The sequence below is a fragment of the Engraulis encrasicolus genome, chromosome 6 (assembly GCF_034702125.1).
Source record: "Engraulis encrasicolus isolate BLACKSEA-1 chromosome 6, IST_EnEncr_1.0, whole genome shotgun sequence".
Taxonomy (NCBI): Eukaryota; Metazoa; Chordata; class Actinopteri; order Clupeiformes; family Engraulidae; genus Engraulis; species Engraulis encrasicolus.
This window is the reverse complement of record NC_085862.1, coordinates 47405180-47430179: the sequence shown is the minus strand read 5'-3', so window position 1 is coordinate 47430179 and position 25000 is coordinate 47405180. Positions and strand designations below refer to the sequence as shown.

General features: G+C 44.1%; 1 protein-coding gene across 1 annotated transcript in view; it reads left to right on the top strand.

The window, feature by feature from the left end:
• Positions 1–25000, top strand: part of jak1 (Janus kinase 1) — an 82396-nt gene that overhangs the window by 11551 nt on the left and 45845 nt on the right. Inside the window, exons 4-10 of the mRNA XM_063201807.1 lie at positions 6851–6995; positions 8729–8892; positions 13254–13599; positions 15919–16101; positions 18680–18837; positions 19373–19487; positions 19855–20053. Coding sequence (XP_063057877.1) covers positions 6851–6995; positions 8729–8892; positions 13254–13599; positions 15919–16101; positions 18680–18837; positions 19373–19487; positions 19855–20053 — 1310 coding nt within the window. The remainder of the gene's footprint in view (positions 1–6850; positions 6996–8728; positions 8893–13253; positions 13600–15918; positions 16102–18679; positions 18838–19372; positions 19488–19854; positions 20054–25000) is intronic.

Sequence of the window (25000 nt, the reverse complement as noted above, 5' to 3'; positions counted from 1 at the left end):
AGTTATCAGCCTGAAGTATGGTGTTTTGGTTTCTTTTGTAGAGAAGGCAGTATGAAACACCCTGACTGACTGGCTGTCTATCTGTCTGTTTGCGGTCCGCCCGCTGTGTTTTGAGTGGCCTGCTGGTGGCGCCAAACATAAAACATCACATGTCTGTTGAGAAACACTAAACTAGACCCTGCAATTTAAGCCTGGCTAAAACTACACGACTATCGCGCCGATTCTCGGCTGAAAACCCTCCTTACGACAATCGCTGGAACGTTACCCCCCAGGACCATCGCAAGCGATTGTCAGGAAAGATTTCCTCGTCGTGAGCGACGTTCTAAGATAGAACTTTGGCAGCTCAAAGAGTCGCCGATCGCAAATCGTAGAAATCAAACAGTGTTTGATATTTGCGACTGGAAATAGAACGTCGGGCATTGTCTCGGTGGCTACGAGCAGCGACAAGATTGACAGTTGCGATTCTCTTCTAGTGCGCGGTGCACCCTGACGCCAAAATCGGACACACAATCGCTAGTCGTGTAGTTTGAGCCTGGCTTTAGAAAACATACTCAACTCATTTTATGTATTTCATGAAGACTTCTGTCTTACTATATGATTAAGCTTATACTTTGCTGTATATTGCTGTTAGGGTTATAGCAGCGTAAACAGTATCACAATTTGACTGCATAAATAGTAGTATTGTTTTCCCCTTAACTCTAAGCCAGTTTGTGTTTAGGTGACTAAGGTGTGAATCCCCTTTGATAAACAAATGGTCACAGCTCAGTGGGAATCCCCTGGCATTTTGATTCACCAGTGAAAAGGAGCCTGTTCAGTGCAACCCTCACACATGTAGTTGATACTGTACATGTACAGGAAAGTAATAGCTTTAGCAGCCTCTGGTTGTTTTGTTTGTTTGTTTTTTTTTGGGCTCCAGAATGGACAGTGTCCACTAGGGGAAGGAAAACAGATTCTAACGTAAGGCCGGGAAACAACAGGTCCAGCAGGGCCAACTTCCCCATCAGCGACTGGCAGTCTGTGTATGTCGCCAGGCCAGGGAAAACAGGGGAGGCTTCACTGGGGTGGGCAGGGAAGCCGACGGAGGGGACAAAGGGGAGAGTTATCCTGGTCCCAGGGACAGAGGGGGCCCCGAACTAGGTTTTCATTACATTTCATTACATTTCAGATGACTTTGTCCTGGGCCCAGCCAAAGCTGTCAACGGCTCTACTGGTGGGGAATGTGGTTTGGCCTGGCTGGGGGTGGTGGATGTTGAAGTCAAATGAGGATTCAAGACGACGGCCATTCTAGTATGTACCTTATTAGGCCATGGAAAAACACTGGGGGGTCCGTTGGGGTGGAGAATGTGGTGTGGCCTGGTGGGTTCCAGATGTGGAAGTCAAATGAGGTTTCAAGGCACGATCATGTCGATTTGGTTGTTGTTACGAACAAGCAAGTTATGGTCAACCTTTTTGCATTTGCCTCCTTCCTCCTGTGGTGTAGTAGAAGAAGAACACCTTTTTTTGCCTCTGTAGAGAAGCTTCCTGTTTACTATGCTTCTGCTCTCCGTAGTAACGGGGACCAAGGGTTTGGCTTAGATTTTCTTTCGCTCGCTGTCAGAAGCGTGGCTCTTTGTTTACATACAGCTCACACATGGGTTGATGATCCTTATCGTCACAGAGGTGTGTGTGCGTGTGTGCGTGTGCGTGTGCGTGTGTGTGTGTGTGTGTTTACGTCTGTATGCATGCTTGCGTTGTGTAGTTTGGGTCATAGGTGTGTCTGTGTGTAGTCTTCTATATTCCATTTTGTGATGTGTTTGTGCGTGTGCGTGGTGTCATCAATCCCTTACAATCCATCCTCCCTCCACTGACGTTTTAGCGTTGGCACAGGCTGACTGTACGTGTACACTCTGTTATAGCGCCCTTTAATTTGCCAGGCGTATCAAGAGGGTTGATGATGGGCTGTATTCATTGCGCACTATGATGCCCATTACAGAGACCTAAAAATCACTTGACCACTCATCTCCTCTTTGACAGCCTGCTGCACTGACCGCAGCTTTTAGCCCAACAGGAGATGGTGATGGCCGAGAGTCTTTTCATTTAATTAGCGGTGATGTCAGAGGTGTAATGACTTAAGTAGTGGAACATCATGGCTACTTGTTGCTGTGCTGTAGTACAGTAGTTTCCACCTTTGTTTTTTTGGCACCTAATGCCTTGCCCAATGCCTTAAAAGCAGCAATGGCCATGAATAATTTGCGTCATGTGGCCTTTAATTTGGCTAATTTTGGTTATTATATTTTAATTAAATACTGTAGTGTAAATGTAGTGTACTTTATAGGGGGAAACAATGCTGCATCCTCACACCTGACAACTTAATACACTAGGTAGAGTACTAGAGTAGAGTAGAGTAGAGTAACTGTATTGCTCCCCGGGGGAAAATTAAGGTTCCAAGTAGCTTGCATAAATACACATACATGGGGGGCGCTGTGGCGCAGCGTGCTAAGCCCCCCACATTTGGGGTTACATTGCCCACGGGGACCCTGGTTCGAGTCAGGCTGGGGTCATTTCCCGGCCCTGCCCCATATCTTCCTCCCAATTGTTTCCTGTCTACTCTCATACTGTCCTTTAATAATAAAAGCCAAAAAGCCCCAAAAAATACATTTAAAAAGAAATACACATACATGGACATTTCAAAACACGTATAACACAGGTAATAGTCAGGGAGGGAAAAAAATAAAAACTACAGAAAAGATAAAAAGGCAATTGAGCAAAAACATATTCTGTGAGTTGATACAAATGTGTCAAAAAAACATACTCTGTGAGTTGAGTTAGACAAGATTAACTTGGCCAGAAAAGAGTGTTGACAGATACATCTATGATATAGAGAAATGAAGTGTTGTGGGAATGAGCGAACGCCTCAGGCGTTGCAAAAGGCACTATAGTGGTTGTGTACTACAAAGGGGAAGCTGTCCTCCACCCCTGTCGATAGCTCGGTTACAAAATGTGTGATGCGGCACGGCAGCCAAGAAGGCCCCTTTTTGTGGGGCCCCAGGGCAGGGGACCCGTTGCATTCTTGCACATTATTGACAGTGTGCAGAAGGGAGGTCAGCTCATGGAGAGGAGCCCCTAGAGTTCATGCTCTTCAGTTCATAAAAACATTCAGTTTGTGACCCAAGGATCATCATGCTGTTTTTAATAGCCAGAACCTGCAGGGTGTATGAATCCCTAATGCTTAGAGGGCTATGTTGTTTTGCATTTTTCAGAGTGAGGAGTCAGCACACTTAAAATCCCTTTTGTTGTTCTTTATTGTTTCATGGCTGGATCCAGCTATGAAACAGTGAAATAACAACAAAATGGATTTTAAGTATGCTGACTCTTCACTATGAAAACTACAGTCAGCCTTTGTCCTGCACCTTTTCCTGGGATGGGCACAATCTTTAACTGTCAATCAATCACCTTCAACTGTATGTTATTTTGCATCCCTCGTTCCTTGTTTTGTCACTGCACACACTGAGTTGCTTTTGTGTGAAAACTTTGCAGCAGCTCTGCGTTTGCTTGCTTGCTTGCCTGCCTGCCTGCCTTGTGGCCGGTGTGATGTCTGACACAGTGAGGTTTTATAGAGCTGGATGGTGGCCAAACTGTTTAGAGAGCAAAGAGTTAAAGGAGAGAGAGAGAGAGAGAGAGAGAGAGAGAGAGAGAGAGAGAGAGAGAGAGAGAGAGAGAGAGAGAGAGAGAGAAGGAGAGAGAGAGAGAGAGAGAGAGAGAGAGAGAGAGAGAGAGAGGTGCAGAGAGAGGTGCAGAGAGATGTGCAGAGAGAGAGAGAGAGAGAGGTGCAGAGAGGTGCAGAGAGAGAGAGGTAGAGAGAGGTAGAGAGAGGTAGAGAGAGGTAGAGAGAGGTAGAGAGAGGTAGAGAGAGGTAGAGAGAGGTAGAGAGAGGTAGAGAGAGGTAGAGAGAGGTAGAGAGAGAAGTGCAGAGAGAGGTAGAGAGAGAAGTGCAGAGAGAGGTAGAGAGAGAAGTGCAGCAGAGTCACAACAGTGACTGCCTGATCTCTTCTGTTCCACGCTGCACCTTGATTGCAGTAAGCTAAGAGCTGTGTACTTCACTGATGTTTTGGAAACAAGAAGCTGCACAGAGTGAGGGTTAGTTAGCCTGCGACCACAGCAGTGTTTTAAACTGATGACGGGGTTTCAATATTGCTTCAGTGCGTCATGTAAAATAAGGCGTCATATCCTCATTGAAGTTAATTCTTTAAGTTAAAGGGGATATACACTCACTGGCCACTTTATCAAGTACACCTTGCTAGTAGTGGTTTTGACACCCCTTTGCCTTAATTTCCTGCAGAAATATGCAGATAGGATGTGGCATCGCAGCAATGCTGTTGGTACTAAAGGTGCCAAATGTGTGCCAAGAAAACATCCCCAACACTACACCCACCACCAGTGTGCGAACTGTCGGTACAAGACAGAGATCGATCCATGTTTTATGGTGTGGAGACCAGAATTCTGACCCTGTAGAAAGCGAGATTCAGCACATCAGACAATGTTTTTTCCAATCTTTACTGGCCAATTTTGGTGAGCCTGTGTGAACTGCACCCTCAGTTTCCTGTTCTTAGCTGACAGGAGTGGCACCCAGTGTCTTCTGCTTAGCCTATCTGCCTCAAGTTTTGACGTGCTCTGTGTTCACAGATGCTCTTGCATACCTTGGTTGTGACGAGTGGTTATTTGAGTTACTGTTGCCTTCCTATCAGCTTGAGCCCGGTCTGCCCATTCTCCTCTGACCTCTGGCATCAACAAGGCATTTTCGCCCACAGAACTGACGCTCACTGGATATTTTTTCTATATTCTCTGAAAACCCTTGAGATGGTTGTGCATCAGTAGGTCAGCAGTTTCTGAAATACTGAGAGACCATAGAATGCACAAAGTCACTAAAAGCACCTTTCTTCCCCATTCAAAGGCTTGGTTTTAACTTCAGCAGATCACTTTGGCTCAGATCAGATGTTTTTGTGCAGGCTATAGTCTGATGTGATGTCAAATCAGATGTCATTATAATACAACCAGCCTACATGTTGGCTTGTGTTGGTTCAGAGAACTCAATGCATTTTATAACGCAGTTCTAAAAAACTGTGAGTTCTGTTGCCTGCCCGTATCTGTCAGACCAGGACGAAAAGGAGAGAGATTCATTCACAGAAACACACATGCATTGACATTCAAATGCTTGCCAAAGGCTGTACTGTGACAATAGAAGTATCAGTGTTACACTAGGTTTAGGCTAAATGCTTAATGAACTTGGTGATATGGCGTTCTTTGAGATATTTAAAAAATTCAGAATTGCAAGGCGTCTTCGAGGGCCAGTGAGGAGCACTATGCCGAAATGTGGAAAAAAAAGCCCCAAAGACTCATTATGAAAGTAAAAGAAAAACTGACCAGAAGAGAACTGGTCATACAGTATATCCTTTACGCAGGGTTCCCACGGGTCATGGAATTTCTGGAATATCATGGAATTTCATAAAAGTTTTTCCAGTCATGAAAAGTCATGGAATTTTACCATTTTGCATACACAGTCATGGAATATCATGGAATTTTCTTAACAGTTGTGTTAAAGTAGAAACTTTTTTGTTTGGTGTGTAACATTGTTTCTTACTGGTTATCCTAAAATGCTTCGCCAGAGACTGTTTGGTTTCACGCTGTTATGTGCAACATTCTAGAATGCAGTGAGTCCACTGAAGTCTCGCGGTGGTTCGGCGTCGGCTCTAGGGATGAAGATAATTTTCCGTTTTCACACTTCTTGACAAATTTACGTCGTCTTTTTTTACCCAAGTGGTCATGGAAATTCTGCTTTTTGGGTCTGGAAAGTCATGGAAAATCATGGAATTTTATATCTGAATTTGAGTGGGAACCCTGTTTACGTGACCACTAATATGGGTAAATAACCTGAAGAACACGTTTTTACACTCCATAAACTTATTAAAAGGGCCCTATTACTGTAAAATAAACATAATAGGGCCCCATTAAATTAACTTGTTGGAGAGGGAAGAAATACCTTACCTTTTAGCCTTTTTTATTGTTCTTTGTATTGTATTTCTTTGAGATTTGTTTACTTCTTTAACCCATCTCACACCCCCATGCATGCAAATTCCTTTCTGTCCCACTCACCACATGGAGATGGTTGTAGCGTGTGCCACTCTTGTTTTGCATTGCAAAGCTGGTGTAAGGCTTCTCCCCACTTTAAAGACCTGTTTAACCTTCCTTGTGCGGCGCAGATAAGAGATATGCAAATGAGCTTGTGGCCGGTAGATTTACCCGCAGCTGGCATGAAATGTGTACGGCCGTTGTGTGGGACAAACATGCTTGGCGAGGTGCTCTCACGCAAACACAGAGGGACCAGGACAGACAATACAAATGCAGGCACACACACAGAGACACACACAGAGACACACACAGAGACACACACAGAGACACACACAGAGACACACACAGAGACACACACAGAGACACACACAGAGACACACACAGAGACACACACGTAAACAGACAGACAGACCGCTAACACGTGTAGATCCACACCAGTGTAAATATAATGAGGCAAGGCAAGGTAAGGCAAGTTTATTTATATAGCGCATTTCATACACAGGTGCAACTCAATGTGCTTCACAAAGTTAACAAATGTAAATGAAAGGAAATAGGGAAGAAAGAAGGAAATAAATTAGAGTCAAAAAACATTTAAAACATTAAGATAAAACATAAGGTAAAAATAATAATAAAATAAAATAAAAAATAAAAATTAAATAAACATAAAAATAATAATAATAAAAAGAAGAATGATATGTAATTTATGAGGTGTTTGTGTTGTCTGCCCTCCTTGTCTGTCTTCCAGGTTCTACTTTGCCAACTGGCACGGCACTAGCGAGTCCGAGTCCCCGGTGTGGCGGCACACTCTGAGCAAGCTGAAGGGCAACCAGAAGGGCCTGGAGGGCACGCCGCTGCTGGATGCTGCCTCACTTGACTACCTGTTTGCACAGGTAAACCGTTCACCGACATGCACGCACACATGCACACACACAGACACTTATACACAAAATATCTTCCTTGGCTTGTTGGTTGCCCATGCTCGCGCACGCACACCTACACACCTGCACGCACACACGAACACACGCACACACACGCACAATATCTCACACCTGGACTACCTGTTTGCCCAGGTAAACCAGACGTGCACGCACGTACGCATGTACAGTATATGCACGCACACAGGAAAACACATACACAAAATATCTTCCTTGGCTTTTTGTTTGCCCCGAGGTGAACCAGTCACCGGCGTGCATGCATGCACGCACGCACGCACACATACATACACAAATACACACACACACACATCTCCCTCGACTACCTGTTTGCCCTGGTAAACCAGTCACCGATATGCACGCGCGCACACACACACACACACACACACACACACACACACACACACACACACACACACACACACACACACACACACACACACACACACACACACACACACACACACACACACAAAATGTCACCCTCGCACTGTGCAGGCAAGGTAGCAGTTTATATTTCAGTCAAAAAAATGCATACAAGTGCCCCCCTTTGAGGTACAGTACGGGTCACTGCTTGCACAGGTTAGAGAATGGTGAAAATCTTTCCTACTGGCAGCTTGTACATCATATTAGTTTACAAATTAGATTAAATAATTAGTTAACAAATTAGATCAAATGATTAAGTCTGGTCTCTGTGTTTGCATTGGTGTGTCAACCGTAGAATAAACCAAAGGCAATGTTTTGGTTTAATGTTTTGGCCGACCTAGCGAGAACGTTTGTGTCTATCCTCCGAGAAGCACAGGCAGAGATGCAGAAGTAGAGTGGGGGGCCGAGCATTTGTAAGGCATATCCCATTTCTTATGCAAACCCTAGAAGCCCTTATTTATACTGTATATGAACAGCAAAGACCGTGGATTTGGGATAGGTCTAAAGGTCAAAAGCCTGGAATTTTGAAATATGAATCATAATTTGTATGTGTTTGTTAAAGCAAAAGTGAAAAGTGAGAAGAAGAAGTATATCTCTGCCCTGTTTCAAGCTCGTATAATAGGGCAACATGCATTGTGAAGGAATCAGGAACTTAAGAGAACTCCAGCACTGCCCTCCCATTGTCACTTTCACCTCTCTCTCTCTCTGTCTCTCTGTCTCTCTCTCTCTCTCTCTCTCTCTGTCTCTCTGTCTCTCTCTCTGTCTCTCTGTCCCTCTCTCTCACTCTCAAAACAAGGAACATGAATAGTCTTGTTGTGTTGTTTTCTCTTTCCAGTTCCCTTTTGCTAATTGTGGCCATGTTGCCACAGCAGTGTTTGTGGGAGAGCCAAACACGTAGGAGTATGTGTTTGTGTTCGCCCCTCTCAATTTGTGTGTGTGTGTGTGTGTGTGTTCTGTGTGTGTGTTCTGTGTGTGTGTGTGTGTGTGTGTGTGTGTGTGTGTGTGTGTGTGTGTGTGTGTGTGTGTGTGTGTGTGTGTGTGTGTGTGTGTGTGTGTGTTCTGGGCGTGTTCTGTGTGTGTGTGCCTGTGTCTTTGTTGTGTGTGTGTGTGTGTGTGTGTGTGTGTGTGTGTGTGTGTGTGTGTGTGTGTGTGTGTGTGTGTGTGTGTGTGTGCGTGCCTGTGCGTGCCTGTGCGTGCCTGTGCGTGCCTGTGTGTGCCTGTGTGCGTGTGTGTGTGTGTGTGTGTGTGTGTGTGTGTTTTGTCAGGGCCAGTATGACTTCCTGAAGGGGCTGGCTCCACTGCGCAGCCCGCAGAGCGAGAGTGAGCTGCACGAGATGGAGAACGAGTGCCTGGGCATGGCCGTGCTGGCCATCACCCACTACGCCAAGAGCAGGGACCTGCCCCTGCCCAGCGTCGCCTCCGACATCAGGTAGCCAGCCCACGTTACGTTACATTTCATTTAGGGGTGGGCATAGATTAATTTTTTTAATCTAGATTAATCTCACTGTAATTATGAAATTAATCTAGATTAATCTAGATTAATCTATATCAAAATGGCTCATTCAGAATAGGCACGATAGCGAAATAATGCCGAAAAAAAACCTTGGGGTTTCTTAAGACAGATGGCGCATTAGACCAGAGCTCATCTTTTTTTCCAAAATGCATCTCATCTTCAAAAAATGGTCATGTTGATACTTGGAGATGAAAAAAATCACAGCAATATGTGTAAAGTGTGTCCAATATGTTAGGAAGCATTTACAGTTATAAGATACTGAAATTTCAAAATGAACAGCGCTATAAGTTGTAGAGGCAAATACAGCTAAATCTAACAAACATTTAGGCTATTTAAACAGAGAGAGAGAGAGAGAGAGAGAGAGAGAGAGAGAGAGAGAGAGAGAGAGAGAGAGAGAGTCTGCCACTGACTGTTAAAAGGAGCAGCGGCTCCTTTAAGAGAGGGAGGAGCTCTGCGCGTAGTAGGCACAGCTCTCAGCAGAGCCAGGCTACTGGTTATGCCTATCTAGAACCTACAGCACTGGCACATTGGGATTTGACAGTTGTTCTCAGAGTTAAAATGCCAGAATGCAATGAATTCAGTTAGCAAAAAAAAAAAATCAAGCGCGACAACCGCAAGGTTTATTACCGGCTGTTGTATCTCACTGAATCACAAATGTGCGCGATTGCAACAAAAACATTCAGCGAGAGTAGATATTGACAGTTTCAGTTTGACAATCTTCAAAATGCATAGGACTATCACACGGAATGTTTTGCAATTATAGCACAGGCAAGATTTCTGGAAGTTGTTTATGTATTCTATGCAATGCGTGAGGAAATGTAGGCTATGTCGGGCTGGTAGCTTCTCACACACAATAATGTCTCTCTATGCTTCACCTCAAACAATAACGTCTCTTTAGTCTACCACTTATGAAAAAGCACTCAAACAACAACTTCCACGGCAGAGGGATTAATGTTTTCAGCTGCAAACACTTCATATTTAGTAGGTCTGCTGAAACAACAGATGGAGAGAGGAGAAGCGACTGGAGCGCAGTCTAAAAGCGTCTGTCAATTAAACGCTATGGTGACGTGCATACCCAAACTCCAAACCTATATTTTGAGAATAGATTAACGTGCGATATTTTCTTTATCGCGCGACAAGAGTCTCACATTATCGCAGCACGTTAACGCCGATAACGGCCCACCACTAATTTCATTACATTACATTACACTTAGCTGACGCTTCTATGCAAAGCGACTTACAGTTATTTAAGTGGTCTCCAAATGGCGGCCCGCGGGCCAGATCAGGCAAATATATTTATACAGGTATATATACAGTGCCCTCCATTATTATTGGCACCCCTGGTTGAGATGTGTTTTTTAGCTTCCAAATATTATTATTTTTCTCTAAATAATATGGGACCTTAATGGAAAAAAAGAGAAAAATACAACCTTCAATACAAGTGCATTTATTCAGTGGGGAAAAAATCCCACATAAAGAAATAATTATTTGACATCAAATAATGTGTGTCACAATTATTAGCACCCCTGTTGTTAATATTTTGTACAACCCCCTTTTGCCAACAAAACAGCACCTAATCTTCTCCTATAATGTTTCACAAGATGGGAAAAGACAGAAAGAGGGAGCCATTCCTCTTTGCAGAATCTAACTAAATCATCCAGAGACCTGGGTCCTCTCCTCTGTACTCTCCTCTTCAGCTCACCCCACAGGTTCTCAATGGGGTTGAGGTCTGGGGACTGAGATGGCCATGGGAGGAGCTTGATTTTGTGTCTGGTTAACCATTTCTGTGTAGATTTGGCCATATGTTTAGGGTCATTGTCTTGCTGAAAGACCCAGTGACGACCCATCTTCAGCTTTTTGGCAGAGGGCAACAGATTTTGATTTAAAATGTCCTGGTATTTCAAAGCATTCATGATGCCATGCACCCTAACAAGCTTCCCAGGGCCTTTGGAAGAGAAACAGCCCCACAGCATCACTGACCCACCCCCATACTTCACAGTGGGTATGAGGTGCTTTTCAGCATGCGCATCTTTCGTGGCACGCCAGACCCACTTAGAGTGTTTGTTGCCAAAAAGCTCAATCTTGGTCTCATCTGACCAAAGCACACGGTCCCAGTTGAAGCCCCAATACCGCTGGGCGAACTCCAGACGTTTGCGTTTATGAATGTGGGTGAGGAAAGGTTTTCTCCGTGCATGCCTCCCAAACAGCTTGTTGGCGTGTAGACAGCGCCTGATGGTTGATTTGGAGACTTTGTGACCCCAGGATGCTACCATTTGTTGTAATTCTGTAACAGTGAGCTTTGGAGATATTTTGATTTCTCTTACCATCCTCCTCACTGTGCGTGGTGGCAAAATAAACTTGGGTCCTCGTCCAGGCTTGGTTACCACTGTTCCAGTTGTTTTGAACTTCTTAATTATTCCTCTCACAGTAGATATGGGCAGCTGCAGTTGAGTGGCAATCTTCTTGTAGCCTCTGCCTGACCTGTGAAGGTCGACGCACATCTGCCTCACTTGTATGCTGTGTTCCTTTGTCTTTCCCATGTTTAAGAGTGGATAAGAGAAATGGCCCCGGTGTCACGTCATATTTATACCCCAGGGAAACAGGAAGTGATGAATTACTAATTAAATGTTCCTACATACTTTGTAAACTACTGTAGAAATGACATAAATGCTTCAATTATATTTATTTCCTGGGAATTGTTAAGGGTGCCAATAATTGTGGAACAGGTGATTTAATGAAAAATAATTATTTTTTAGTCAGGGATTTTTTTTATTTTCCTACAATTCATTTGAGTTGAAGGCTACATTTTCCTAAAATTTTCAGTGTGACAGTATTCTTCTGCAATAAACACTGAATTTATTTTAAGGCTTTGAACACATCTCAACCAGGGGTGCCAATAATTATGGAGGGCACTGTATATTAACACACAGAAACTTTTGTTCAAAAAATGCAGATAAGCCACTGTACTATGAGAGTACACTTTTCAATCAGAATATGCCTACAGTTCCAGTAGCCTATTAATTCAAAGACCATGTCTACTAAAGAAGATGATCATTTTGTTATCATATTAGACATCTGGGGCTGAAACCAACCTTCTTCTCATCATCATAGCCTGGGCTATTAAGAGACGTTGATTTGCTGGTCATAAAAGTCTTTGGCTTCTTGTGGTGTGTCGAAAAAGTAGTCCTGGTCTTGGAATGACACGTAAAGTCGGGCGGGATGGCGCAACTGGAACTTGATTTTTCTCCGATACAGTGCAGTCTTGCAGTCATTGAATGCTACTCGTCGTTTGGTCAGTTCAGCACTCATATCTGAATAGATTCTCAGCTCAGAGTCGCGGTAGGTAATCTGATTATTTTTGGCCCAGGTCAGCATGTTCTCCTTCTCTTGGAAACGGAGGAACTTCACCAAGAATGCCCTGGGCTTCTCTTTGTCCGGAACCTCCGATCTTCGGCGGGTGCGGTGTGCTCTCTGGAGGGCTGCTAAAGACATCAGAGCCCGTCACCTCCATTAGCAGATGCAGACACGAACTTAGCTGGGTCTTGGCCCTTTTCACAGCCTTCAGGCACGTTGATTATCCTCAGATTCGAATGCCTGGATCTATTTCCGAGGTCGTCGACTTTATCTTGTAGTTTGGTACACTGTTTTTGAAGCGTTTGAATAGCGGTCTCCATCTCCGCGATTTTTTCAAAGTTCTCCCCCGCCAACACCTCTGAGTGAGCCGGCCATTAACCGATGATACTTCTTGTCTGAGTGAACCAACTGATGATTTGAGCGATTCCGTTGCCTCTTTGATCAAAGAAGCCACGTCAGTCTTGAAGCTTTCTCGCTGGTCATTCAGAAGAGTTTCAAGGTCACTCTTGGTGATCGGGCTGTCGTCAGATTTCCCAGTCCTTGTTCTTGCTTCTTTCGCCATATTTGCTAGCTTAGCAGAAACAGAGGCTTGCTTTCCGTGATCTTTCTTTTTGCTCATACAGACCGTTCAATGAGCTGCTGTGTGACACAACTGCGTTAAAAGTATCCCAACTTAGGTTATCCAGGCGTAAACCAAAGAAAAAAAGAATAAATGCCGGCTATTCGGCTTTATTATATGAAAGTTAACTGGAGCCCCCTTTCACACGTCTGCTCACCACCTCGTCATGCCGGAAGTCCCCTGGATATGTACAGTATTGACATCAATCCGAATGTCTACCTGCCCTTGCCATCTATTCATTACATGGTAAGCTTGACTTAAATTCCATCATGTGTGTTTCTGATATTATTATTTTTTTAAACAGTTACAAGCGCTTCATCCCGGAGGAGCTGAACCGCACCATCAAGCAGCGCAACCTGCTAACGCGCATGCGCATCAACAACGTCTTCAAGAACTTCCTGAACGAGTTCAACAGCAAGACCATCCAGGACAGCAACATATCGCTGTACGACCTGAAGGTCAAGTACCTGTCTACGCTGGAGACGCTGACCAAGGGCCTGGGCTGCGAGACGCTGGAGCCCAAGATGCTGCGCCTCTCGGGGGAGAACGAGAGCGCGCTGCTCTCCCCCTTGCCCGGGGACGACGGCCACGGCTACGAGGTGCAGGTGTCGGGCACTACGGGCATCTCCTGGAGGAAGAAGCCGGTGGAGGTGAGTGGCACGGCATCAGAAATGATTGATAAGGTAGAGACGATTCATATTGCCTTGTTCACACCAAAAGTGACCTACATTAACTGAGTGACGGAAGTCATTATTTCTCTATGGAAGCGAACTGGGCGACCAGAGCGAATTTCGCCAGGGGTGAAGCGAACTGAGCGAATTTCAATGTTTAAAGTCAAGCTAATATTATGGTAATGAGCTATGACTCGGCTCGACGAAAACCAATTGCAATTTTTCTCCGAATGTCCCAGGCTGTCAAGCCATAGCCGTTATGTATGATAAGCTAAATCAAACATGTCAATGTCACTTCCCGAGCGAATAAAGCAAATTCACGGCGAAACTTCTTCTGCTACTTCCGCTATCAGGCAGTGTAGGTCGCCCTTGGTCTGGATGCAGCATAAGGATCCATGTGACGTAAGGCTGTGTTGTTGTCAGACAGACGCACCCATTTACCCATTTTCTGGATTTGATTTTTTGGGATGTACAAACATTAGTGGCATTTGTAGTAGTAGTGTTACCATAGAATGTGTACTGTTGTGTAATATACTGTGCATAAACATAATGTATACGGCATACTGTATATACTACTACTACACACACACTGTGTATTTACAGGAAATGCTCCGTACCACCGTATAAACTCAATAAATCATTTTCGATTTTATTCCTTGCTTATTTATTGCATCAAGCAAAGGCTCATTTGCAAGTAGCCCAGCACCTTAATGAATACCACTCAGAAACACAGAAATATTGTCTTGGCTGCCATATTTATATAAACCTTGAACCGGGCGCTGAACCGGGAGCCGTCAAAGTGATATCGAACAGGAGATGAAGATAATGAAGACTGAGGAGAGGTACAAAAGGTGAAGGTGGTGTCAGCGCCTCAGTCTTTTTGTAGAGTGTCGCTCGGTGCGCAATTCCAAAAAAGTAATGGCAGGAGAGAGAAAGAGTCGCTCAGAAGAGTTTAATACAATTTAGGAAAACAGAGTTGAAAAAGCCAAAAATAAGACAAAGTGGGATGCAAACGTTTTGAGATAGAGAAAGATAGGAGGGATGTAGAAATGAAAGGTGACAAATAGTTTACTGGGAGAAAGCAGCTACAGTAAAGGCCAAAAGTGTGGACTCACCTTATTCATGCATTCTCTTCATTTTCGTGTATTTTCATTGTGTATTTTCAGGCAGGGCATCAAAACTGTGCTTGAACACATGTAGAATTATGTGCTTACCAAAAAATATAATTCTAGCTGTTGTCCAACAGCAATGTCAGCTGTCTGTCCACCTGACGTCAACACGGCACAACTGATGGTCAGTCATGTCAATCCTAATTGAACATAGAAGTCCTAATTGAAAATAGAAGTCCTCCAATAACTCACTAGAATTGTAGAACTAGAATTTTGAGACCTAAAACCTAGTTTTAAACACTTGCCAATACAAGCATTTTACAGATATTTTCTTGATCTGATATTGAGTCATAGCCAGTTACTTGGAGAGGTCAAACCAGTGTTGGAGGGAATCTGTGGCAGGGTTTTTGACTTTTACTTTTACTTTTTGTATCACTGTTTCACCTAGATAACCAGCTATGCTGACCAAGTGACCCATTATCAGATCAAGAAAATCTCTCTTGTATTGCTTGTATCAATTAAAATAAACTCGACTGAATGGGTATTTTTACTTGAAAATAGACAGAAAAATAAGCTTGTTGAAACATGAAGGGCCTTCGGTTTTGCTGTGTTGACGTTACTGTTTAGCATTTTTTTAAATATTTTTTTAATAATTGTTTTTTATTGTTCTATATATTTGAATGTTTTTGTTACGCACGTAATTATACACCTGTTCATTCACAGTTTTGATGCCCTCCCTGAAAATGTACTAAGTTCTGTAAATAGCCACAAAAATAAAGATAATTAATTAAATGAGAAGGTGAGTCCACACTTTTTGCCTGTACTGTACATCATCACTGCTTTACTGTAACTGTAAACTGCTGTTTCTGTCAGAGTGAAGACCTCACAGGTCATGGGACTACGTGGTGAAGCTAGTTTGAGTGAGCCTGCATTGGCATTTCCCTTTTTTGTCTTTTTCTTTTTTTCCCAGCCTTAATTTCTGTCTACTGTTTCATCACAGGAGCCATGTTAACTGGTCATATACGGCTGAGCCATCCATGCTTTCAGATACTTCTTGCCTATTGTGTTATGACCCGAGGGAGGGACGGACGTACGGACGGTCGGAGAATGTGCAAGCTTGTGTGCTTTTGTGTGTGCTGCAATCAGATCTCAAGCCATTTTGTGTGTGTGTGTGTGTTGTTCCAATCAGATCGTAAACCATATGGTGAAGGACAAGTACAAGTCCAAGAAGACAAAAGACAATGCCAAGAGGAACGAGAAGAAGAAGGAGGCAGGCGAAGGCTGGACCCTCTTCTCAGACTTCCACGAGATCACGCACATCGTCATCAAGGAGTCCGTGGTCACCGTCTACAGACAGGACAACAGGAGAATGGTACAGCGTTTCATCAGACTATGTTCTATATGTACTGTATAGAATATTCAGTGTTGACATTACAACACAAAAGAGCATGAATGAGTTTAAAGACTTCCGAAAACTTGCAGCCTTCGAAGCTTGGTAACCTTAACTGATTTTGGATTGGATGGAAGATCTAAGTGCAGTGGATTTTAAAGATGCAAATTTGAAAATGTACTGTATATTGCAAATACTGTTCTACATACACTAGGTCTAGGTTCTGCCAAAGCATTTTGCTGCTCTCCTAAGCAGTGCATTCTGCAGGGAAATGATGAGCTTGGGAACTCTGTACTCTGCACTGCTCCCCAGTCCCGTCCCACCCCACCCCCTCTTTTTGGCCCACAGAACATTGAGGCCTGCCAAATTCCACACATGTCTTACAAAGTCTGTGGTTGGTCTCCTTACAGCTTGGTGTCCGCAGATCACACTCTTAAAGCTCTAGCTATACATGTAGATGTTGAAATGTGTGTGTGTGCTCGTGTATGTGTTATGGAATATGGTTATGCTCTGTATATTCTGTGAGAGTATGGCATGGTTGGATGGTTGGACAATAAGCAGATTGGGAAGGCCCTCTAGAAAACTAGACCAGGGCTCCCCGTTCCCCTCTCTGGGCCCCACGTACACATTATCTTGACCAGGGAAGGTCGGCTAGCCTGGTCAACACTGTCGTGTAAAACGAAATTAAAACATTGCGAGGACATGGCAGGTCACAGTATGTGTGGTGAGGAGGGATCTGGGGGCTGGTCCACAGCATTCCAAAGTACACCCTTTTGAAGCCTTTGGTGGAAAACACTGCCAATGGTAGTGAATGGGGCGTTCAGAAAAATACCAAAGATATCGTTGCATTAGGCTAGAGGAAATCCGAGGCACTCAAGGTTACAGTTTTTATACTTATTGGTTACAGTTAATATATTGGTACAGTTAATATACTTATTTGGCTACAATGCCTTCGCCTTTCTGCCCACATGGCCTTCTTCAGGATTTACTTTACCCTGCACAAGTTTGAGAGTCCCTAGTTAGGAGGTGGTGGATGATAGATTAGACCAGTGTTTCTCAGTAGGGGTGCCGGGGCACTCTGGGGTTGCCGCGGGGCCTCCTCAGGGGTGCCGCGGAAACGTGGCTGATAAATAAATTATGTAACTTAATACATATTCGTCTAAATTGATAAGTTAATGCTAGTCAGTGGAATCTCTCATCTGCCATTTATGCACAAAAAAGTAATTATAGGTCACCCCAGTCAGCTGCAACTTCGAACGTAGGTCGTGTGACGTCTCCAAATGTTTTACTTTTCTAAGCTTTTGTGGTATCAGATGCGATGCCATGTTACGGCTTGTTGGTTTGGGATGCCTTGAAAATGTTCATGAACTGAAAGGGTGCATCGCCTAAAAAAAGGTTGAGAAACACTGGATTAGACGCCTTCTGCAAGCAATTGTGTTTCTTAGTCAAATGTGGTTTTGCTAAACCAATGACATGTATGACACCAACTGTGCGGAATTTTACTCTGCAAGTAGCTGTGTGATACTCCCGGACAGGCGCCGACTTGGACCAGAGACAGGCAAGAAATATTCGGTATTAAAATATGTGTACACCTGCAAATGTCTCTATGACTTGGTTTGACTGCAGAGACTTTGGTTATGCCGCTGATGTGGAGTTAATCCAAGCGTGCGTAGGGATTGCAAATTGACGATATTGGATATGTTTTTGAATGCACCATTCTTTACAATGCACAGTCTTTTCCAACAAAAACTTTAAACGGGTCTAGTTTGGAATGATGATGGCTAGGCCAGGATTGCCCCTGACTACACATACCGACTTGCCACAACCTTTTAATGCCCTGATTTTGATTTACAGCACAGTATCCCTTTAACTTTGACCACAGGCTCTGACTGTGTTTGCATTGACGTCTTCTTCACACGATTAAATGTGTGCACATGCCTCCAGACAGGCTAGGTACAGGGCAATCAATGAAAGGGAATGAAGACTTAAAGGTCAAAATGTTGCGCTCCTTCTTTAAATTAAAACAAGAAGACAGCGTTTCAGACCTTTTTCACTTTTATTGGATTTGCATTGATGTCTTACCTGACCAATCAGTGAGTAACTGCGCCAAAATTAAACAACAAAACGCTCTGATTAGCTCTTCCTAGCCTGATCTGGCCCAGCGTCTGGTCTTGACTTCCTCTATTTGCTGATTGGTTAGGGCTAGATGTTGCCAGAGACAGCCATGTTGATAAAACCGCCAGTAGATCCCCAAAGTGACTACATGTAGTAAAATGAGAGTGGTTGGTGTGTGGAAGGCGGGCGGTCTCACCACATGACTTGCAGCTGCCCGGCTCCAGCCAAAAAGAGGAAGATGAGGCGTTGTTGACTCATGCCGTTAATGCTGAGCTCAATATCAATTCTTAGAAGTTCTATCTGCATGCGTACATTCCATGGAACAGTTCGCCTTGACTTCTGTTGTATTTGTTGCTCTGTCAAGTCTCTGTGTCATTATAGTTCTTTTTGTTTTTTTTCGCTGTTTGTTTACTCTGTTTTCTTTCTGAATTGTTAATGAATGCAGGAGCTGCAGCTGGCGTTCCGTGCAGAGGCCTTGTCGTTCGTGGCGTTGATTGACGGCTACTTCCGGCTGACGGTGGACGCGCATCACTACCTGTGCACCGAGGTGGCCCCGCCCTCCGTGGTCCAGAACCTGCACAGCGGCTGCCACGGGCCCATCTGGTCAGTTCATCTTTCTCTCCCTATGTGACGTCCATTCACTATATCCTTTACTAAAACAGTGCACTAAAATGGCCCTTGTATAATTGGGTTGGACTGTATTGTATTGTTTTATCCCCTACAGGCCTAATGTAATATCTGGCCAGCATTGGGCATTACTATGCAGTGACCCAGGAAATAGTTTGGATTCCTTTGGTGTGCCATTGAATATTATATTATTATCGACTCGTGACTCCAAAAGAGGAATAACAATGGAATCTGTTCTCTTCGGGCACTCACTCAACAAATTGATTCTTATTATCACACGTTATGCAGATAGGTTATTTCGAGTTTTTAAGAGAATTTGGACAAGCCACTGGATTGTAACTTTGTAATCTGGGTTGGCCATCACTGCACTTCAAAGTAAATCTGCAATTTGTCACCTTTTTAACCACGAGATGAGCATCACTCTCCCTCTGCTGCTTGTTCTAGAAGTCAAGAGGGCCATCTTAATACAGTACACTGAGATTTTCCTTTGTTGTCCTTGTCCCATGTCTAGCACGGAGTATGCTATCCACAAGCTGCGCCTGGAGGGCAACGAGGAGGGAGCGTACATACTGCGTTGGAGCTGCACAGACTTCAACTACATCATCATGACTGTCGTCTGCATTGAGGTACAGATCAGACACTCACGCGTGCACACACACACACACACACACACACACACACACACACACACACACACACACACACACACACACACATGCGGACGCATGCGCTTGCATGCACACACATCCACATGCACACAAACGTGTACACACACACACACACACACACACACACACACACACACACACACACACACACACACACACACACACACACACACACACACACACACACACATACACACAGAGTTTGCAGTTTGGCATGGCGTGGACTGAAAATAAAAAATATACCCTTCGTTTCCACCATATTTCACTGGCATAGGCAAGGCATAATGGCCCATTTTACAATATCATCCCTCACTGTGTACTGCAGGTGGACTGCTTTGAGTCCAGGCAGACGGCCCAGTACAAGAACTTCCAGATCGAGGTCAGTCCGCTGGGCTACAAGCTATTTGGCACGGAGACGCTGCACTCCTCCCTCAACGAGCTCCTGGAACACCTGTCGGGCCAGAACCTCAGAACAGAACACCTGAGGTTCCAGCTCAGGAGGTGCTGCCCACCCCAGCCCAGAGGTAATCTCATCTCTTCTCTTCTCTTCTCTTCTCTTCTCTTCTCTTCTCTTCTCTTCTCTTCTCTTCTCTTCTCTTCCCTTCCCTTCCCTTCCCTTCCCTTCCCTTCCCTTCCCTTCCCTTCCCTTCCCTTCCCTTCCCTTCCCTTCCCTTCCCTTCCCTTCCCTTCTCTTCTCTTCTCTTCTCCTCTCCTCTCCTCATACACCAGCAGAATTTGATTTAAAATAATCATGTGAAGAATGTGAGTATGTAAAGTTTGACCAGTGATTGGTAGATTGCTGTGTGACCTGATTATTGTTAAATACAGACTTGTGTACCTGTGGTTTGCACCTGTAGGGGATGGGAATGAATAGGGTGTAATCCATTGCACACTGGACCTGTGGAAAGGGATGAACAGGGTCACATATTGCCACGTGTCTTTATATGTAGTCAGGTGTCGATGAAGGCGTTTGAATTAACCCAATCGACTCCGTAGCCCGGACCAGTCAAGCAGTGTTTCTATTTTCTTTTGTGGTCTCTGGTTGTCACATGGTGTTACGAGTTCAATAAGGATCCTTAGTGACCCGTCTGGGCGTGTTGTGTTGCTACCGTAAGTGCTGGTACTATCAGTATCATTAAACAAACGCCTCCATGCGGGTGCGTGACACCATAGTAGCGCCAGGCAGGGACGTTTAGACTACTGTTTGAGTGGAACGTTCAGTAACGGTCAAGGCAATGGAGCGAAGCGCGCTTGACGTCTGTTTATTTCCTGTCATGAGGGTGTGGGCTAGCCTAGTATAACCAAAAAAAACAACAAAAAAACGCACATCCGTCTCAAAAAAGTTTTGGGTGCAGGACTAGCAAAGTTGAATGTATGATGGAGGGCATGCATGTTGCGTCACAAGTAAAATCAGCCAGAAATCCGCAAGTAAAAAAAAAGCATAGTCTGTCTCTGCACCGGCGAAGCTGTGGAACCAGCGTTTGGCATTCAAAACATGAAGACATGAGACAAGACAGAGGGGTGTCGCGCCAGTTACTCCAGTCCTAATGGGTGCGTAGGTTCTGGAATGATAATCCACAGAAGCGAGGAGTGGAACTTAATAATTGTATTTGTATAGCACTGTGTCATACAAGGCATGTAACTCAAAGTGCTTAACAAATGGGAAAAAAAAACATTGTTAGAGATAGATTTAAAGGAGAGGTATAGAGGAGAGGCAGAAAAAGCAGGAAGGCAGAGGAAGAAGAGATAGACAGAGAATGTAGAGTCATAAGGTCAACGTAGGTTAGGACCAGGATTCTTAGATGTGTAAGGTCCATAGTGGCTGGGCCTATCATAAGTCATAGATAGTCACACAGAGATTGGGCGCTCAGGTGCGGCCCCTTGTGGCATCAGGGGTGAGGAAAAACTCCCTTTCGCTTGATTCATAGTTTGTAAGGGGGAAAAAAAAGCTCAGTGAGGTCTGAGAAAAAAGACCCCCTATAGTCAGGAAGAAACCTCAGGCAGAGACCAGCGGCCACCTAGGGGAGCCCCCTGCCAGGGCTGGTTGCGAGTAGTAAGGGCGCTGCGGCAGCTGGGACACTATGACGCCTTGGCAGCTAGGAGTTGGCAAGGATGAAGAGGTGGGTCTTCAGCTGCTTCTTGAAGGAGTCGACGGAGGTGGCTGATCGGATCTCGATGGGGAGGGTGTTCCATCTCTTGGGCGCATAGCAGGCAAACGCGGCGTCGCCGATCTTCTTCTGCGGGGGGGGTGGGGGTCCTTAGCAGCTTGGCATCAGTGGACCTGAGAGCTCGAGCAGGGGCATAGAAAGAGAGCATGTCTGAGATATAGCTAGGGGCAAGTCCATTTAATGCTTTAAAAACTGTGAGCAGAATCTTAGAGTCGATTCTGTATGAGACAGGTAACCAGTGCAGGTCTGCCAAGACAGGAGAGATGTGCTCTCTCATTCTGGTTCTTGTTAGGATTCTTGCCGCAGAATTTTGAATGAGTTACAATTTGTCAATTAATTTTTTTGGGAGACCAGAGAAGAGAGCATTGCAGTAGTCTATCCTACTGGTGACAAAGGCATGAATAAGTTTCTCAGCGTCTTGTCGGGGGGCCAAGCCGCGCACTTTGTTGACATTTCTAAGATGGAAAAAAGCTGATTTTGTTATCCTGTTGATGTGAGGCTCAAAGCTCAAATCCGAGTCTATGACCACACCTAGGCTAGTAACCTTATCTTTAATGTGCATGCTTAGGTCACCTAGGCTTGAGTGGAGTTTTGCACGTTTTTTCTTAGGCCCAATGAGCAACACTTCAGTTTTATCCTCATTTAATTTTAGGAAGTTACTGTTCATCCAATCTGTGATGGCAGACATGCATTTAGTCAAGGCATGAATGGCAGTGGTTTGGCTAGGCTCGACAAAGATACAGTCCCAGGAAAAAGTTTGTACACCCTTTGAAATTTCTTACCTTTCTGTCAAAATTGGTCATAAAACATGGTCTGATCTTCCCAGAAATCACAAGAAGGAACAACCAGAGTCTGCTTTAACTAATTCAACCCAAACATTTACAAGGTTTCATATTTTCATTGGCCATAAGATGTAAACAGTCACAGGACAGCAAGGCATAAGTAAGTACACCCTTGCATTCAATAGGTTTTAACCCTAAATTAGTCACAATAACCTCAACCAGATGTATCCTGTAGTTGCAGATCAGATTAACAAAACAATCTGGATGCATTTTGTCTCCCTCTTCTTTAGAAAACTGCCCTTCTTCAGCAAGTTTTCTGGGATGTTTGGAGTGAATAGCTTTCTTGACCTCTTGCCATATCGTCTCAAATGTTTCTGTCAGAGCTTTGACTGGGCTATTGCAGAATGTGTATTTCATTGTTATGAAGCAATTCTAAAGTCAATTGCCTCTAAAATATGGGTTGTTGTCCCATTTCAGCACCCATCCTCCTGTGTGCTTCAACTGTGTGACAGACTACCTCACATTTTTCTGTAAAATATCTCAATAAACGTCTGAGTTAATTGTTCCACTGATAATAGCAAACTGACAAGGGCCTGAGGCACCAAGGTAACCGCATATAATGATGTTCCCGCCACCATACTCAAAAGTGGAGATGATGTTTTGGTGAAGGTGTGGTTCTCCAGTTCTCCTCCAAACACGACATTGTGTGTTCCCCTGAACAATTCAACTTCGGTTTCAACGTTGGTCTACATAATATTTAGCAGTAATTATGAAGCATATAAATGCTTTTTTTGCAAACCTCAAAGGTGCAGCAATATTTTTTTGGTCAGAAACCCCATTAATTTTAGATTGGCAGAATGAACCCCATTTTTAGCTATTCTTGGTTACATCTCCACTTCTGAGTATAGTGGTGGGAGCATCATTATATGCGGCTACCTTGCTGCCTCAGGCCCTTGACAGTTTGCTATTATCAGTGGAACAATGAACTCAAGTTTATTGTGATATTTTACAGAAAAAAAACGTGAGTAAGTCTGTCACACAGTTGAAGCACACAAGAGGATGAGTGCTGAAATGTGACAACAACCCATACTTTAGAAGCAAATTGACTTTAGAATGGCTTCATAACAATGAAATACACATTCTGGAATAGCCCAGTCAAAGCTCTGACAAAAAAACATTTGAGATTATATGGCATGAAGTCAAGAAAGCTATGCACTCCAGACATTCCAGAAACCTTGCTGACGAGAGGCAGTTCTCTAAAGAGGAGGGAGACAAGACACATCCAGATTGATTTGTTAATCTGATCTGCAACTACAGGACAAGTCTGGTCGAGGATATCTCAACTAACTGAGGGTTAAAATCTATTTAATGCAAGGGTGTACTTACTTATGCCTTGCTCTCCTGTGAATGTTATAGCCTTATGGCCAATAAAACTATGATAACATGTAAATGTTTGTGTGGAATTAGTTAAAACAGACTCTAATTGTTCCTTCTTGAGATTTCCGGGTAGATCAGACCATGTTTTACGATCAATTTTGACAGAATTGTAAGAAATTTCAAAGGGTGTACAAACTTTTTCCTGGGACTGTATATAGTTGAGTGTCATCGGCATAGCTATGAAAATCAACATTGTGCTCTCTGATGATGGAGCCCAGGGGCAACATATAGAGAGAGAAGAGGAGAGGGCCCAAGCTACTACCCTGAGCAACTCCAAAAGGCACATCATACTTGTTGGAGACGTATTCTCCGATGGTGACAAAAAACTGCCTTCCTGTAATATATGTTTTGAACCACTCTAAGACGTGACCGGACAAGCCTACCCAAGATTCAAGGCGGTCAATTAGTATGTTGTGGTCTATCGTGTCAAAGGCGGCACTGAGGTCGAGGAGGATAAGTGCTGAAACTTTGTTTGCGGCAGTGCTGAGCCTAAGATCACTTATTATTTTGGTTAGTGCTGTTTCGGTGCTATGGTTGGCTCTAAAGCCTGATTGGAATTTTTCCAAGATATCATTCCCAGCCAGATGTTGATTAAGCTGTTTAAATACAACTTTTTCTAGTACCTTGCTTATAAAGGGGAGGTTTGATATAGGTCTGTAGTTGTTTAAAGAATTCTGATCTAAATTTTTCTTTTTTAGGAGTGGCTTTACCATGGCTGTTTTGAATGAGCTTGGAAAAATGCCTGTAAGCATAGAGGTGTTAACAATTTGCAGTAAAGGTGCTGCTAAGCAACCAAGTATGTTTTTTAGCAGATATGTGGGGATCGCGTCAAGGCTGCAGGTAGACTGCTTACTTTCCCTGACTATTTTACAGAGGTCGTCCTCTGTAATTGGACAAAACTTTTGGAAGCTCTCAGGTCTCCTAGGGGGGTTTAACCCTCCCCTCGGTGTATCGCCTGAGTGGGCGACAGAGGTTGCTGCGTTTCCACCTTGGATGCCTTCTGTAATGTCGGCAATCTTTTTATTAAAAAATCTAGCAAATTCCTCGCACTTGGCATGTGATGCTGCATTTAGGTTGTTATTGC